General features: G+C 45.1%; 1 protein-coding gene and 1 non-coding gene across 2 annotated transcripts in view; both read right to left on the reverse strand.

Moving 5' to 3' along the window:
• Nucleotides 1–13,820, reverse strand: part of RAB10 (RAB10, member RAS oncogene family) — a 102,917-nt gene extending 89,097 nt beyond the window's left edge. Inside the window, exon 1 of the mRNA XM_054474812.2 lies at nt 13,161–13,820. Coding sequence (XP_054330787.1) covers nt 13,161–13,287 — 127 coding nt within the window. The 5' untranslated portion in view covers nt 13,288–13,820. The remainder of the gene's footprint in view (nt 1–13,160) is intronic.
• Nucleotides 5,447–5,553, reverse strand: LOC129030906 (U6 spliceosomal RNA). The gene has a single exon (XR_008500805.1). It is a non-coding gene; the product is annotated as a U6 spliceosomal RNA (small nuclear RNA).
• Nucleotides 13,821–18,117: the final 4,297 nt, after the last annotated feature.

Raw genomic sequence — 18,117 nt, forward strand, 5'->3', positions numbered from 1 at the left:
TTCCTAGCAGCTTTATTCATATTAGCTAAAAACTGGAATCAGCCCAGATGTTAGTCCATGGGTGAAGATTAAACAAACTGGCACATACCATGAAGTATACTACTCAACAATTAAAAAAAAAACAAGAAAAAAAAAAAACTAATGGGCCCAGCACGGTGGCTCACGCCTGTAATCCCAACACTTTGGGAGGCCAAGGCCGAGGCCAGCAGATCACCTGAGGTCAGGAGTTCAAGACCAGTCTGGTCAACATGGTGAAACCTCATCTCCACTAAAAATACAAAAAAATTAGCTGGGTGTGGTGGTGCATGCCTGTAGTCCCAGCTACTTGGGAGGCTGTGGAAGGAGAATCGTTTGAACGCAGGAGGCAGAGGTTGCAGTGAGCCAAGATTGTGCTACTGCACTCCAGCCTGGGCAACAAAGTGACTCTGTCTCAAAAAAAAAAAAAAAAAAAAAATAGGCCAGGCATGGTGGCTCACGCCTGTAATCTCAACACTTTGAGAGGCCGAGGCAGGTGAGGCCGATCACCTGAGGTCAGGAGTCCAAGACCAGCCCGGCCAATGTAGTGAAACCCCATCTCTACTAAAAATACAAAAATTAGCTGGGCATGGTGGTGGGTGCCTGTAATCCCAGCTACTCAGGAGGCTGAGGCGAGGAGAATCACTTGAACTTGGGAGGCAGAGGTTGCAGTGAGCCAAGATCGTGCCATCACACTCCAGCCTAGGCGACAGAACAAGACTCTGTCTCAATAAAAACAAAAAACAAAAAACAAAAAACAAAACAAAACAAAAAAACAAATGATACACACAACTTGGATTAATCTCCAGGGAATTATGCTGAGTTGGGGAGTAGGGGGGAGCCAATCCCAAAAGGTTACATTCTATATGATTCCATTTATACAACATTTGTAAAATGACAAAATTTTAGAAATGGAGGACAGTTTCATAGTTACCAAGGTTTGGAGTGTAGAAATATCGGGAGGCTATAATTACAAAAGAACATGAAGGGCCCTTGTTCCTTGGAACTGTTGTATCATTGACTATGGTGGTGGATACATGAACCTATGAGTGACAAAATTGTACCAAATTTAATATACACACAAATGAATAAAAATAAAACTGGAGAATTTTAATAAGGCTGGTGTACTACACCAGATGTCAATATTCTGGTTGTGATGTTATAAAAGTTTCCCAAAACTGCTACCATTGGGAGAAACTGGGCAAAGTGTACAAGAGATCCCTTTGTATTATCTTTTACAACTGCATGAGAAATTACAATTATCTTAATAAAAATTTCAACTTAAAAAAGTCTGTACAGAAGCATTGCTAATTATAGGAAAGAAACAAATCAACACTGTCCTTTGTTCTAATTTTGATATGATGTACTTTTTGGGTCTCCAGAATAATGGTTTTTCCATTTTCTAATGTTTTACAACCTTGGAAGCTCTGTTTCTGGGTCATATTTGAAACACAGCATTCTAGGCCAGGCGTGGTGGCTCCCACCTATAAATCCCAGCACTCTGGGAGGCTGAGGCAGGAGTACTGATTGAGCCTAGGAGTTCGAAACTAGCCTGGGTAACATGGCGAGACCCCGTCTCTGTTAATTTTTTTTAATCAATAGTAAATAATAAATAATAAAAAAAGAAATGTAGCATTCCATTAATAGTTGCTGTTTTCCTCAAAAATATTATTTTTCAGCTCTGGAAAGAAGAATAAACATCAAGCAATCACTTATGCTTGCAACCCAAAATACACTGCACTGTCTTCAAATAAAAACGTTTTTCTCATTTCAGATTTCCCTTAAGACTGAGTTTTCTTCACTAAAATTTCATTTTAATCAACTTTCAAATTCCTTTTCTTTTTTTTTTTCTTTGAGACGGAGTTTCACTCTTCTTGCCTAGGCTGGAGTGCAATGACGTGATCTCGGCTCACCACAACCTCTGCCTCCTAGATTCAAGCGATTCTCCTGCCTCAGCCTCCCGAGTAGCTGGGACTACAGGCATGCGCCACCATGCCCAGCTAATTTTCGTATTTTTAGTAGAAACGGGGTTTCTCCATGTTGGTCAGGCTGGTCTCAAACTCCCGACCTCAGGTGATCCGCCGGCCTTGGCCTCCTGAAGTGCTGGGATTACAGGCATGAGCCACCGCACCGGGCCTCAAATTCCTTTTCTTATAATCCAAATTTAATGAACTAATTTCATAAACCTTCAATTATTCATCTATTTGAAGGACCCACCTCTATGACCTTTACAAGACTTTCCGTCTTCTGGGTTCAGATAATGTCCTGTTAACCTCAACATCCTTTGTAACTCCTTTAAACTCTTTTTTTATATATAAAATAAAGTTTTAAAAAGCTGGCCTTGGTGGCTTTAGAGGCTGAGGCAGGAAAACTGCTTGAGCCCAGGAATGTGATCCAGTCTGGGCAACAAAGCAAGACCCTGTCTCTACAAAAATCAAATAAAATAAAAATGAAACTCTTCCTTATGACTTAACCATCTCAATAAACAGTTTTCCCAGGCAAATCTCTTCAGCTAATCATACAATTTATATTTTGTGCTAAATAATGGTCTCTTACTTGTAAATCAACACTCAACAAGCTCCTACTCCTCCGTTCTTCACAACTGCTACCACAGCTCTGCCTAGGCAACCTTCTGCTGTTAAAAGTTGAAAGATGGCCGGGCGCGGTGGCTCATGCCTGTAATCCCAGCACTTTGGGAGGCAGAGGCAGGCGGATCATGAGGTCAGGAGATCAAGACCATCCTGGCTAACACAGTGAAACCCTGCCTCTACTAAAAATACAAAAAATTAGCCAGGCGTGGTGGCGGGCGCCTGTAGTCCCAGCTACTCGGGAGGCTGAGGCAGGAGAATGGTGTGAACCCAGGAGGCGTAGCTTGCAGTGAGCTGAGATTGCACCACTGCACTCCAGCCTGGGCGACAGAACGAGACGACGTCTCAAAAAAAAAAAAAAAAAAAAAGTTGAAAGAGATTGCCAGTATTTCTCCTATTAGCCTCTCCCTTTTGCAAACAAAACAAGAATACCAGTATTTCCTTTGCCGTGCTTGTGCATCATTATACACCACAATTCTTGAAAAGAAAATAATTATCCCTAACATCATCGGCTCTTCTCTATTATGCTCTAAGATGGCAAAGGACAAGTAACCAGAACAAAATCCTTGATATTTTATTCTAAGACTTGTTACTTACCTATTCGTGCCCCTCCAAAAACAAATACAAAAACAAAAACAAAACCACAGCAACTCTACTCTACTTTTCAAATTGAAATTGATGAGCAGGAAAACTATCATTGATTTTTTTTAAACACAACAATGAAATTCTCAGAATGAGCAATGTGGTTATGAATAAGATTGGCTGTGGATTCTAATAAAAACTCCTGGCCGGGTGCAATGGCTCATGCCTGTAATACCAGCACTTTGGGAGGCCGAGGCGGGTGGATCACCTGAGGTCAGGAGTTTGAGACCAGCCTGGTCAACAGGGTGAAACCCCGTCTCTGCTAAAAATACAAAAATTAGCCAGGCATGGTGGCTCATGCCTGTAATCCCAGCTACTCGGGAGGCTGAGGCAGGAGAATCATTTGAACCCGGGAGGTGGAGGTTGCAGTGAGCCAAGATGACGCAACTGCACTCCAGCCTCGGGAACAAAAGTGAAACTCTATCTCAAAAAAAAAAACTAATTAGCCATGTGGCCTTTTGGCCTTCTCAAAGTTACTTCACCTCACCAGTCTCGGTTTTCCCACTTTGAAAATTCATTTAAGGGTTAATTCCTGCACTAACATTCTATGATTCTAACATTCCAAGAAGGTCTATGTAACTACAGACAACAAAAAGACAAATCTGCCTTCAACATCTGAAAGTACAGACCAGTGATATTAAAGCATGGGAAAGTATCATAAAGGATCCTCTCGATTCACAACCACTGGTTAACAGTAGCTAACACCTGTAACAGGAGGGGCTGTCTGTGATCAAATGCTCTTTTAGAGAGCTGGGTCGAGTGTTAGTTTTTTGGGTTTTGTTGAGCGGTGGGGAAAATATATCTAAAACATTTACTATTTAAACCATTTTCTAAAACATAACACTAAATTTGCCATCTTAACCATTTTTAATGTGTACAGTTCAGTAGGTGTTAAGTGTATCACACCATTGTGCAACAGATCTCCAGAGCCTTTTCATTCTGCAAAACTGTAATGCGTTGTTTTATACTCATTAAACGCCTTCCTATTTCCCTCTTCCCCAGCCCCTGGTAATCATCATTATTTCTGTTTCTATGAATTTGACTTTAGATAGCCTCATATTCATATAAATGAAATCACATAGTATTTGTCTTTTCATGCATTTCAAACATTTTTAAGTGTAGAATTCAGTGGCATTAAATTAATTCACACTGTTATACAACCATCATCACTATTCCTCTCTGGAACTTTTTCATCCTCCCAAACTAAAACTCTGTGATCATTAAGCAATAACTCCCCATTACTCTGTCCCCCAGGCCCTAGTAACCACTATTCCACTAATTTGTCTACTATAGGTACCTCACACATTATTTGTCCTTTTGTGTCCAACTCATTTTACTTAGTAAATTATTTTCAAGGCGCATCCATGTGGTAGCATGTTAGAATTTCCCTCCCTTTTAAGGCTGAATAATATTCCATTCTATGTGTATACCACATTTTGTTTATCCATTTATCCACTGATGAACATGTGAGTTGTTTCCACCTTTCAGCTATCGTGAATAATGCTGCTATGAATGCTGGTGTACAAATAGCTGTTTGAGTCTTTTTTGTTGTTGTTTGTTTTGAGACAGGGTCTTGCTCTGTCACCCAGGCTGGAGTACAGTGACATGATTATCAGCTCACTGCAACCTCCACTTCCCAAGTTCAAGTGATCCTCTCACCTCAGTCTCCCAAGCAGCTGGTACTACAGGCATGCGCCACCATGTACAGCTAATTTTGTGGGGTTTCTTGGTAGAGACAGGATCTCACCATGTTGCCCAGGCTGGTCTTGAACTCCTGAGCCCAAGTGATCTGGCTCCTAAAGTGCTGGGATTTACAGGCACGAGCCACCTTGCCTGGCCCTGTTTGAATCTTTGATTTAAATTATCCTGGATATAACTTGAAGTGAGATCACTAGATCATATGGTAATTTCATTTTTAATTTTTTGAGAAACCACCTCTATTGTTTCTCACTGTGGCTGCACCATTTCACATTCCGACCAGCAATGCACCAAGGTTCCAATTTCCCTACAACCTCATCACTTGTTTTTGTCTTTTGTTGTTGTTGTTATAACTATCCTAAATGGTCACAAAATAACATCTCACTGTGGTTTTGATTTGCATTTCCCTAATTATTAGTGATGCTGAACATCTTTCCATATGTTTATTGGGCATCTGCTTAGCTTCTTTGGAGAAATACCTAGAGAGGTTTTTTTTTAAAATAGTAATTATGAAACACTTCACAAATTTGCGTGTCATCCTTGCGCAGGAACCATACTAATCTTCTCCGTATCATTCCAATTTTAGTATATATGCTACCGAGACAAGCACTCTGGATGGTCTTTTGGGGTTTTCTGTTTAAGACAGAATCTCACTCTGTCATCCAGGCTGGAGTGAGATGGTACAATCATAGCTCACTGCAGCTTCAAACTCCTGGGCTCAAGTGATCCTCCCATCTCAGCCTCCTGAGTAGCTGGGACTACAGGTGTGCACCACCACACCCAGCTAATTTTTTATTTAAAAGCTTTTTTTGTAGAGATGGGGGTCTGGCTAAGTTGCCCAGGCTGGTCTCGAACTCCTGAGCTCAATCTATCCTCCTGCCTCAGCCTCTCAAAGTGTTGGAAATACAGGTGTGAGCCACAGCACCCAGCCTAATCAATCACGTCTTAAATGCAGGTTAGTGGAACCAACCTACTCTTCCAAAACTTAGCAAAATCATCCTGACAACAAAATGTATGTATTATACCTCTCTTAGGGACAAGAGCCTTTACCAACTTGATTTCTTACATGGAGCCCAGAGACTCCAATTCCCAATGAAAAACATTCCCTGTTAAAAAAGGAGTAAGCCTGTGGTGGAGAAAGGATTAATGACACCAAAAGGTAGCACATCCAGTATAGAAGCAGCCCACTAAAAGCTTGTGCTTTGGGGACAAATCCATGTAATTCCCACATCACTAATAAGTAACGCATTCCTGAGCTCATACTACCAAGATGGTTATGGTCAAATCAACCACTGAAATCTTCTCATCCAAAAGCAGTAACTCTCTTGAGACTATTTTTCAAACATCCTTTCAATTTCTTTTTCTTTTCTTTTTTTTTGAGACAGAGTTTTGCTCTTGTTGCCCAGGTTGGATTACAATGGCACGATCTCGGCTCACCGCAACCTCCGCCTCCCTGGTTCAAGCAATTCTCCTGCCTCAGAGCCTCCCAAGCAGCTGGGGCAACAGGCACACACCACCACGCCTGGCTAATTTTTGTATTTTTAGTAGAGACGGGGTTTCACCATGTTGGCCAGGCTGGTCTCAAACTCCTGACCTCTGGTGATCCACCTGCATTGGCCTCCCAAAGTGCTGGGATTACAGGCATGAGCCACTGCGCCCGGCCACAGCTAATATTCTTAAGTCCGATCCCAATCTACTTCATATAATGATCAGAAAGTACGTAAAAAGGATAAATTTTAAATAAACTACCCCCAATTCATATTAAGAGGATCCTGATTGTACCACCTGTCTGCCTACCTGCCTGCCTTCATTCATTATTTATGGTGCACCCATTAAGTGCAGGTACTCTCCCAGGTGTTTAGCACACATGAAAAAAAAAAAAAAAGACAAAGATTTCTGCCTTTGTGCAACTTATATTCTGGTGCCCTTGGATTCGTTTTGAGATTGGTTGAGTGTAACATACCAGTAATTTGTTTTTTGCAGCAGTCTCCAATAAATCTGACCATAAATACAATACATAATTTCTAATATGGATGTATGAGAATTGAAATATATCTAGAAAAATTCAAATACAGTAGTCTTTGTGAACACCATCCCATAAATCTATAAAAATTATTTCTTCAAAAAACCAATAGCCAATAAGAAACTTAAATGACTGCACCTGAAATAATGAGGGTCTGCCTTATTTTGGCAGTCAGGTCCTTCTGAACACCTGCAAGGTAACTACTTCTATACAAACCTCTGGATGTTTTCTGTTTTTGTTTTATCACACACAGTCTTGCTCTGTCACCCAGGCTGGAGTGCAGTGGTGTGATCTGAGCTCACTTCACCTTTGAACTCCTGGACTCAAGTGGTCCTCCCACCTCAGCCTCCCCTGTAGCTAGAACTACAGGAACATGCCACCATGTCCTGCTAATTTTTTGTTTTTGCAGAGATGGGGGTCTATGTTGCCCAGACTGGTCTCAAACTCCTGACCTCAAGTGAACTTCCCAACTCAGCCTCCCAAAGTGCTGGGATTACAGGTTTGAGCCACCATGCCCAGTCCTCAGGATGTTTTAACAATCAAGTGACCACTCAAAAATTTCATTATCATTTATAGAGAATGCTCTAGATTTTAAAAACAACACAGCCCGACGCGATAGTGCTCTCCTGTAGTCCCAGCTACTTGAGAGGCTGAGGAAGGAGGATTGCTTAAGCCCAGGAGTTTGAGGCTACAGTGAGCTATGATTGCACCACTGCACTCCAAGTTGGGTGACAGAGTGAGATTTAATCTTTTAAACAACAACAACAAACCCTTGTCACTTAACAAAATTTAACACATTCCTGAAAGTAGTCTACATTCAAAGTATTTCTAGTCATCTGCACATTGACCAACAGGCTACTTTACATTGTTTAGACACATACCATCCAGTATGGTAGCTACGAGCCACGTGCAGCTATTAACCATTTGAAATATGCCTCTTTAAAATTTATTTTTTCATTACATAATATACATCCATGTAGAAATACGCCTAATCTAAATTGAGATGAGTTGTAAGCATAGCTTACAAACCAGAGAAAAAGAATGTGAAATATCTCAACAATTTTAATTTTTTTTTCATACAGACAGGGTCTCACTATGTTGCCCAGGCTGGTCTTGAACTCTTGGGCGCAAGCAATCCTCCCACCTCGGCCTGCCAAAGTGCTGGGATTACAGGTGTGAGCCACTGAGCCTGCCCTCAACAATTTTTAAATCTTGATTACACAATAAAGTAACATTCTAGATATGAGTTAAAATATACTATTAAAATTTACTTTTTAGGCCAAGCGCGGTGGCTCACGTCTGTAATCCCAGAACTTTGGGAGGCCGAGGTGGGTGGATCACCTGAGGTCAGGAGTTCTTGGCCAGCCTGGCCAACATGGCGAAACCGCATCTCTACTAAAAATACAAAAAAATTAGCTGGGCATGGTAGTGGGTATCTGTAATCCCAGCTACTAGGGAGGCTGAGGCAGGGAGAATTGCTTGAATCTGGGAAGCGGAGGTTGCAGTGAGCCCAGATCGTGCCACTACACTCCAGCCTGGGCAACACAGCGATACTCCATCTCAAAAAAAAAAAAATTTTTTTTTACTTTTTAAAATGTGACTATTTGGCCAGGTACAGTGGCTCATGCCTGTAATCCCAGGATTTTGGGAGGCCAAGGTGGGTGGATCACCTGAGGTCAGGAGTTCAAGACCAGCCTGGCCAACACGGTAAAACCCTGTCTCTACTAAAAAATTCAAAAATTAGTTGGGCATGGTGGCACACACCTATAATCCCAGCTACCTGGGAGATTGAGGCAGTAGAATTGCTTGAACCTAGGAGGCGGAGGTTGCAGTGAGCCAAGATTGCACCACTGCACTCCAGTCTAGGCAACAGAACAAGACTCCATATCTTTAAAAAAAAAAAAAAAAAAAAAAAAAAGGGGCTATTAAAAGTAATATATGCGGCTCACATTATTTCTTTTGAACAGCACTAGTTAAACGCAATGGTAGACCTTTTTTTTTTTGAGACGGAGTCTCGCTCTGTTGCCCAGGCTGAAGTGCAGTGGTGCAATCTCGGCTCACTGCAAGCTCCGCCACCTCCTGGGTTCATGCCATTCCCCCACCTCAGCCTCCCGAGCAGCTGGGACTACAGGCGCCCACCACCACAAACAGCTAATTTTTCGTATTTTTAGTAGAGACAAAGTTTCACCATGTTAGGTAGGATGGTCTCGATCTCCTGACCTCGTGATCCACCCGCCTTGGCCTCCCAAAGTGCTAGGATTATGGGCGTGAGCCACCGCGCCCGGCCCAATGGTATTTTAAACCTGTGCACAGAGCTAATACATGAATGTGTTCAAGCTGTACTCAGAATCATTTATTTTCTCAACTTACACTATTCAATATCTTATATATGAAAACATTTTTATCTGAAAGTATGAAAATGTCAGAGTCTAGGCTGGGCGTGGTGGCTCATGTCTGTAATCCCAGCAGTTTGGGAGGCTGAGGCAGGTGGATCACCTGAGGTCAGGAGTTCAAGAGCAGCCTGACCAACATGATGAAACACCATCTCTACTAAAAATACTAAATTGGCCAGGCGTGGTGGTGCGCGCCTGTAATCCCAGCTACTCAGGAGGCTGAGGCAGGAGAATCGCTTGAACCTGGGAGGCAGAGCTTGCAGTGAGCAGAGACTGCGCCACTACACTCCAGCCTGAGCAACAAAAGCAAAACTCCATCTCAAAAAAAAAAAAAAAAAAAAAAAAAAAAGGAGGGCAGGTGTGGTGGCTCCCACCTATAATCCCAGCACTTTGGGACGCTGAGGCGGGCAGATCACCTGAGGTCAGGAGTTCGAGACCAGCCTGGCCAACATGGTGAAACCCCGTCTCTACTAAAAATACAAAATTAGCCAGGTGTGGTGGCATATGCCTGTAATCCCAGCTACTTGGGAGGCTGAGGCAGAAGAATCACCTAAGCCAGGGAGGCGGAGGTTGCAGTGAGCCGAGATCACACCATTGCACTCCAGCCTGGGCAAAAAGAATGAAACTCCGTCTCAAAAAAAAAAAAAAAGAAATTGTTTAGTGGAGCACCAACAAATACTTGGGTACCACGGTGTGCAGGATGTTCAATCCATAAAATAACATGTTCTGCCACACCTCCACAGCAGAAGAGTCACATATTCTATATACAGCTAATATGCACTGTGCTCCTACAAAGTGCCTGGCCCTGGCACCATGTGAAGTGCTTTACTCTCACTAACCCCTAAAATCCTCACAACTACCCTATGTGGTAGACATTATGATTGACACTTTTTTTTTTTTTGAGACAGAGTTTCACTCTTGTTGCCCAGGCTGGAGTGCAATGGCACGATCTCGGCTCACCACAACCTCTGTCTCCCGGGTTCAAGCGATTCTCCTGCCTCAGCCTCCTGAATAACTGGGATTACAAGCATGCGCCACCACGCCCAGATAATTTTTGTATTTTTAGTAGAGACAGGGTTTCTCCATGTTGATCAGGCTGGTCTCAAACTTCCGACCTCAGGTGATCCGCCTGCCTCAGCCTCCCAAAGAGCTGGGATTACAGGCGTGAGCCACCGTGCCCAGCCTTAACACTCTTAAAGAGCCTGAAGCCAACAGAGGTTAAGTAATCTGCCAAAGCTGCACAGCTAGTAACCTGTGGAAACAAGATTCCAACCCAGCAGACTTGATCCAAAATCATCACACATCTTCCCAAGTAAAAGGGCTACAAAAAGATTATACCATTATCTTACAGGATTGAGTTTTAGTTGGGGGCATACACCCTTTACAAAAAGATTGGAGTAGACAGAGTTAATGTTTTGCTTCCTACTCTCCATCCACACTGTTCCTAAGGATAGGTTAAAGTTGACCACACAGCCGGGCGTGGTGGCTCACGCCTGTAATCCCAGCACTTTGGGAGGCTGGGGCGGTGGATTGTTTGAGGTCAAGAGTTCAAGACCAGCCTGACCAACATGGTGAAACCCAGTCTCTACTAAAAATACAGAAATTAGCCAGGTGGGGTGGTGGGCACCTGTAATCTCAGCTACTTAGGAAGCTGAGGCAGAATTGCTTGAACCCCTGAGGCAGAGGTTGCAGGGAGCCGAGATCATGCGAGATCAGAGTGAGGCTCAGTCTCAAAATAAATAAATAAAGTTGACCACATGAATTAAATCCTCAAACTTACTATACATTTGTTCTATGCTCCCTTTTCCAGAAAGGCCCTATCCTACCCCTCTGACTCAATTCCCATTAGTCCTTCAGATTTCATTTATTTATTATTATTTTGAGACAGAGTCTGGCTTTGTTGCCCAGGCTGGAGTGCAGTGGCACAATCTCAGCTCACTGCAACCTCCGCCTCCCAGGTTCAAGCGATTCTCCTGCCTCAGCCTCCTGAGTAGCTGGGACTACAGGTGCCTGCCACTACGCCCAGCTAATTTTTATATTTTTAGTAAAAAAGGGGTTTCACCATATTGGCCAAGCTGGTCTTGACCTCCCGACCTTGTGATCCGCCCGCCAAGGCCTCCCAAAGTGCTGGGATTACAGGCATGAGCCACCGCGCCCGGCCCAGACTTCATTTTAGGTATCATCTCGATGTAAGCCTACTCAAACTCCTCACGATTTAGACTAGCCACTCTTCCTCCCTGTGCTTACTATTGTAGCATCTTCCACACTATTATGATTGATCTCACTGGAATGCTCCTCAAGGGGTCTGTTGTGTTCATCACTTATTCCCAGTGCCTAAAAACAGTGCCCAGCATTAGGTGCTCAATAAATATTTGCTGACCCATCTGATCACTTAACCCTAGCCAGCTACAGCTAAAAGTGGAGTGTTAAAAGCAAACAGTGCTAGGGAAGTGCTAGCGCTAAGTGCTAGTATTCTCTAACCCACAAGTTAGAGAACAAGCTCTAAGTTTCATGAAATTTATGACAGACCAAGAAAACAGTATGATACTCTGGAAATAAGGATTATGATAATTTGCCTCCCAAAAAAGGTAAGCAAAATAAAAATCTATTTAAAAAATCACTTGTCCAATTTAATTTCAGTATAATTTCTTTTGTGAGAATGAAGCAGGTATGTCACAAAAGAAAACCCAAACCAAATATTTCAGTAACGCTATACAAACTGTTCCAAATCAGCTTAATTTTGACAATTCCCAGAGTTCAAAGACGACTGCAGTTGCTTTTTAAAAGCGTCTCAATATAAAAGTACATTTAAAAATGGGTTCAAATGCACCGCCACAATGCTGAGCCATGTGTCTTTTAAGAAATTTATTGCAGAGCAGATGGGTTTCACAATTAATATAGAACAATTAGCGTCAATGCCACTTAAATTTTCTAACCAGATTCAAAAGGGACTTTCCTAGAGCCTTCCCTTTTCCTTTCCTAAACGGGAAACTCGATTAAAAAGGTCACTCTTTAGCTCTCACTTCCACACTAAGTAATTCTGAAACATGGTGAAAGTGCATTATAAGTCCATACGGCTATGACTGGCAAAATACTTTCCTGTAAATACTAGAGTCAAATAAAACAGAAGAGAGAACTTGACTTCACTCCGTCGGGTTTGAGGACAGAAACTGATCATCTCCCTCAGATTACTGCTTCTGTTGATGTCTCGAAAAGCACTGAGGCAAATATGCCAGAGTCCCACCCCAAGCGCGAAGAGCCTCCGATTGTTTGACACATCAATGGATTAGTGAATGAGGGCAACTCACTTTTCCCTTCTAATTTACCTTAATTACTCTTCCCAGAAACCCTCAAGTTTACTCCAAGTTATGACCATATGGAATCTTTTCTTTGCCCCAAAGTATAAATTCAGGCCTTTTCCAAATAGCTAGTACTACTTCAATCGCAACCACTGAAATAAATACCTTAAAAATATCACACATCTACTAATTCCACGCAAATGTGGAAAAAGCCAGTCCAGTCGCCTGAAGAAATAAGGTTCTGGAACATGGTTAAATGATGCATATTTTGTAACAGAAGGCACTGAGCATAGTGGGAGACTCGAAAGCAGAAGACCGGATGGAAATCATGGGAAGACCCCGCCCCAGTAAGCTCGATGCCGATTCAAACAGTAACTTGGATGTGTCGTTTGGAATCGGAATCACTGAAACAAAGGCGTATATTACGGGAAGCAAGATGTCTGGAGTAAAATAAACGGTATGCAGCTACCGAGACCGTACACCGTCCTCCCACAGGTCTTACCTATGGTGGAAATAAAGGTAGTATTGAAGGCATCATCCGAAAAGCGAAAAAGGACGCAGGTCTTCCCCACTCCGGAATCCCCGATCAGGAGCAGCTTGAAAAGCAGGTCGTACGTCTTCTTCGCCATTGGGAGGAGCGGCTCGGGCTCTCGCCGCCGGCGGCCCCAAGGGATCGGTCCCTCTCACTACGGCCAAGTCCTCACTCGGGCGTTCTCAGGCCGGAGGACCGGGGAAGCGTGGGAAAAAGGAAGGCTCGAGAGGGCGCGGGCGACCTACGAACAGCTTCGAGGAAGCCCCGACAGTGGCGGGGTCCAGTGCCTCCGAGAGCGGCGAGGGCGGCGACTGCGGCTCCGCAGCCTCTCCCAGCCGCTCCGCCCGGTTCCGGGGAGTCGGTCGGGACAAAATGGCCTCCCCTCCCCCCTCAGGGCTTCTCGGCCGGGACGCTCCCACGGGCGAGCAAGCGTGCTCTGCCGTCGGGGAGGCGCAGCGGGCGTGAGGACAGTCTCTCTCCCGAGCAGAAACTCCCTGCTAGCACGCGGCGAGGGCAGCGAAGAAGCACCCCCAAGTCGACGAGCTCAGTTACATAGCCCCAGGAAACCGAGCCACCCCGGCCAGAGCCACCTTTTCCCCGTGCCCTCTCACGCCGGCGTGCGCGCGGCCTGAGACGCACGCAAGGACGTACGCCCGCCGTTCCCTCGCGCCCTAGCCTTGCGATCCGCCTCTGCGCACGCGCACAAGACGGCATGTGGGCGCGCCGAAGTGGCGAGAGGAATGCTCTGGTCTCCAAGCCTCAGTCTGAGACGGGACCCAGAGGGGAGAAGGGAGGGGCGAGAAAGGGCGAGGCCGCGGGCGCGCTCCCTGTGGCCGCCTGATAGGGTGCGCGGCGTTACGAGCACGCCCCGCGGGAGACGCTGCCTAGCGACTGCGCAGGCGCAGCGCCCCCCCGCCGCCCCCGCCCCCCGGGACACCCTTCCCGAGCCCAGCACCTCCTTCCCCTCCCGGGGTCTCCCGTTGGACTGCGTTGCGGTTTTTCTGCACAGCGCTTGTCGGTTGTGTTGAGCTGGAGGTCTTGGCGCAGCGACAGGCTTGGGTGGCCATGTGTTCCCGTGTAGGTGGAGCTCGTAAACGCGAGAAAAAGCCGCGCCCTGGGTCATTTAATAGCCTCTGTGCTGGAACGAGACGCCTCCCAGCGTGCCCCCTGTCCAGGGCCAGCCCTGACGGGGAAACATGAGCGCTCCATCCGGATTGACTTCAAGAGCAAGAGTTTGAGATGGAAAAGCTGGCCACGCTGCTCGGGTTGGGATGATGTAATCCTCACAACCTCTTCCTGGGCGAGGAGAGGAAGATTGAGGAACACCTGGGCGCAGGAAGAACCTCCCCGCGAAGTGTAAGGTTCTGTGCGGTGCTCAGAGAACCTGCTTCAGGCCTTTGCCGTCCTTTAGGAATCCGGGAGAACCCGAGAGCTCTCTGCAGAGGAGGTGGGGCCTCTGCCTGCCGCCAGAGTCGTACCACTGGGTTGAAAATTGAAAAGTGGTCAAGCCTACCCCCAGTACGACACAGCCTGCTTCCTCGCATTTTCTTTTTCTTTTTTTCTTTTCTTTTTCTTTTTCTTTTTCTTTTTTTTTTTTTTTGAGATGGGAGTTTCGCTCTTGTTGCCCAGGCTAGAGTGCAATGGCACAGTCTCGGCTCACTGCAGCCTCCACCTCCTGGGTTCAAGTGATTCTCCTGCCTCAGCCTCCCAAGTAGCTGGGATTACAGGCATGTGCTACCACGCCCGGCTAATTTTTTGTATTTAGTAGAGACGGGGTTTCACCCTGTTGGTCAGGCTAGTGTCGAACTCCTGACAGGTGACCCGCCCACCCCGGCCTCCCAAAGTGGTGGGATTACAGGCGTTAGCCTCCGCGCCCGGGCCCTCGCATTTTCTTTGCATTTGCTTTACCTTCTGTTCTCTCTCCCCATCAGTCCTGTTTACGCCACCCTTTTTCTCTCCTACCCTTCTGTAGTTGCAATATTCATGCTGCTGACCTTCCATTCTCAGGGACATCCATCCTTCAAGCACACCTAGGTGTGATGGCACAGGAGTTGAACCTGGTGAGCTGGTTCAACCTGATAAAGTGGAAAACGCCGAAGTATGTGGAAAGCAAGAAACAGGGATAGAGAAGTAAAAACTACATTTTCACACACACCACCCCATGATCGCCAAATCACCAAAATGTGTATTTGATATGTAATTAAAGTTAGACTTTCGGGCAATTCCGTCTTACATTTTCGTCTTATGTTTCAGTCTTACATTTTTCCTTTCTTCCCAACCACCCCTAAAGCGTCCTTACCGAAGATGCTTGTCTTCACTAATACAGCTTTCTTTTCAGTTGTTTTCTCCAATTGCTCCTAGTCTTGTCACTTAAACTTTTTTTTTTTTTTTTTGAGACAGAGTCTCACTCTATCACCCATGCTGGAGTGCAGTGGCACAATCTCGGCTCACTGCAACGTCCGCCTTCCGGGTTCAAGTGATTCTCCTGCCTCAGCCTCCTTAGTAGCTGGGATTACAGGCGCGCGCTACCACGCCTGGCTAATTTTTATATTTTTAGTAGAGACGGGGTTTCACCATGTTGGGCAGGCTAGTCTCAAACTCCTGACCTCAGATGATCCACCCACCTCAGCCTCCCACAGTGCTGGGATTACAGGTGAGAGCCACTGCTCCTGGCCTCACTTAAACCTTCTTATCCTCTATGAATCATTCTGACTCTAGTCGGGAATGCCTTATGATAATAACAATTCTAAAATAGACTAGCTATGCAAATCACAAAGTGAGTGATGGTCAGTGCAGCACAGGTGTGCCATCAATTCAGAGTCAGAAGGAAAATCTTGTTACCTTGATTATTCCTTTCAAAATAAGTTAGATTAACTCGAGCCCCAATGTTACAAAGTATTTTAAAAGTCTCGAAAGTTCTTAAGCTGGGTACAGTGACTGAACCTGTAGTCCCAGCTATTTAGGAGGCTGAGGAAGGAGGATTGCTTGACCCCAGGAGATTGAGACTAGCCTGCACAACAGAGTGGACTCCATCTGTGAAAAAATGAAGTGCTAAAGGTTTTGTTTTTGAGACAGGGTCTTGCTTGTTTCCCAGACTGGAGTGTGGAGGCCTCACTGCAACCTCAACCTCCTGGCCTCAAGCGATCCTCCCACCTTGGCTTCCTAAGGTGCTGGGATTACAGGTGTGAGCCAACAGGCCCAGCCAAGATTTTTTCCTGTAGAAGGCCTAATTTGGGCCGGGCCTAGTGGCTCTCACCTGTAATCCAGCACTTTGGGAGACTGAGGTGGGTGGATCATTTGAGGTCAAGAGATCGAGACCATCTTGGCTAACATGGTGAAACCCCATCTCTACTAAAAATACAAAAATTAGCTGAGCATGGTGGCACGCACCTGTAGTCCCAGCTACTCAGGAGGCTGAGGCGGGAGAATCGCTTAAACCAGGGAGTCGGAGGTTGCAGTGAGCCAAGATTGCACCACTGCATTCCAGCCTGGTGACAGAGCAAGACTCCATCTCAAAAAAAAAAAAAGCCTAATTTGGAGAGTAATACTACTACGTAAATTTTGGGGATACTGGACAGTTGAAAAATTTGAAAAACTCAACACAAATGATAAATGTTTGAGGTAATGGATAACCTCATTTGTAATGATTTGATCATTACACACAGTATGCATGTATCAAAATATCACATGTACTTCCATTAATATGTACAAATACATATCAGTAAAAAAGATTTTTTCACTTTATTTTTTATCCTGTAACCAACAATTTTATCACTTAGAAACCTTTCCCCATGAACTCACATTCTGAAACTTTAGGAATTATTACATTTATTAACAAATTATCGATCATAGACTTTATTTTTGAGATAGAATCTCACTCTTTCACCCAGACTGGAGTGCAGTGGCACGATCTCAGTTCACTGCAACTTCTGCCTCCTGGTTCAAGTGAAACTCCTGCCTCAACCTCCCAAGTAGCTGGTATTACAGGCGCCGCCACCACACCCGGCTAAGTTTTGTATTTTTAGTAGAGATGGGGTTTCACCATGTTGGCAAGGCTGCTCTTAGACCCCTGACCTCAAGTGATCCGCCCTCCTCAGCCTCCCAAAGTGCTGGGATTACAGGAATGAGGCACCGCGCCCAGCCCCTGGACTACATTCTTTATAGAACAATTTTGAAAAAAGCATAAGCCCTAAACTAGGGCGTGAGCCACCCTGCCTGACCAGGATAGTCTTGAACTCCTGACCTCAAGTGATCCGCCCTCTTCGGCCTCCCAAAGTGCTGGAATTACAGGCGTGAGCCACTGTGCCCAGCCAGGATCATACCTTTTTTTTTTTTTTTTTTTTGAGGCAGGGTCTCTGTCGCCCAAGCTGCAGTGAAGTGGAACAATCATGGCTCACTGCAGCCTCAGCCTCTTGGGCTCAAGCAGTCCTCCCACTTCAGCCTCCCGAGTACCTGAGACTACGGATGTGCACCATTACGCCCAGCTAATTTTTATATTTTTTGTGTAGACAGGGTTTTGCCATGTTGCCTAGGCTGGTCTTGAACTCCTGGGCTCAAACAATCCGCCAGCCTTGGCCTCCCAAAGTGCTGGGATTACAAGTGTGAGCCAACATGCCCCACCATATCTTTTAAATCATAATTGACCCCTGCACGTAACTCACAGATGAGGAGTCTGAGATTCAGAGAAGTTAGGGCCTTCCCAGAGGTCACACTGTTAGTGCAGAGCCTGGACTATACAGGCAAGGGAAAAGAAGAAAACCTCCGCAGGACATCATATTACCTCAAGGTGAGAATTGGGAGGATTGGGAGGCTCGGCCAGTACTTAGCATTTGGATTCTCTAAAGTTAATTAAAGGTTTTGCTGGAGTAAGGCCTAAGCATCAAGCTATATCTGCCAGTGAAGCAAGCAGAAGTGATCAAGGGATGGA

Source organism: Pongo pygmaeus, chromosome 12, assembly GCF_028885625.2.
Source record: "Pongo pygmaeus isolate AG05252 chromosome 12, NHGRI_mPonPyg2-v2.0_pri, whole genome shotgun sequence".
NCBI lineage: Eukaryota > Metazoa > Chordata > Mammalia > Primates > Hominidae > Pongo > Pongo pygmaeus.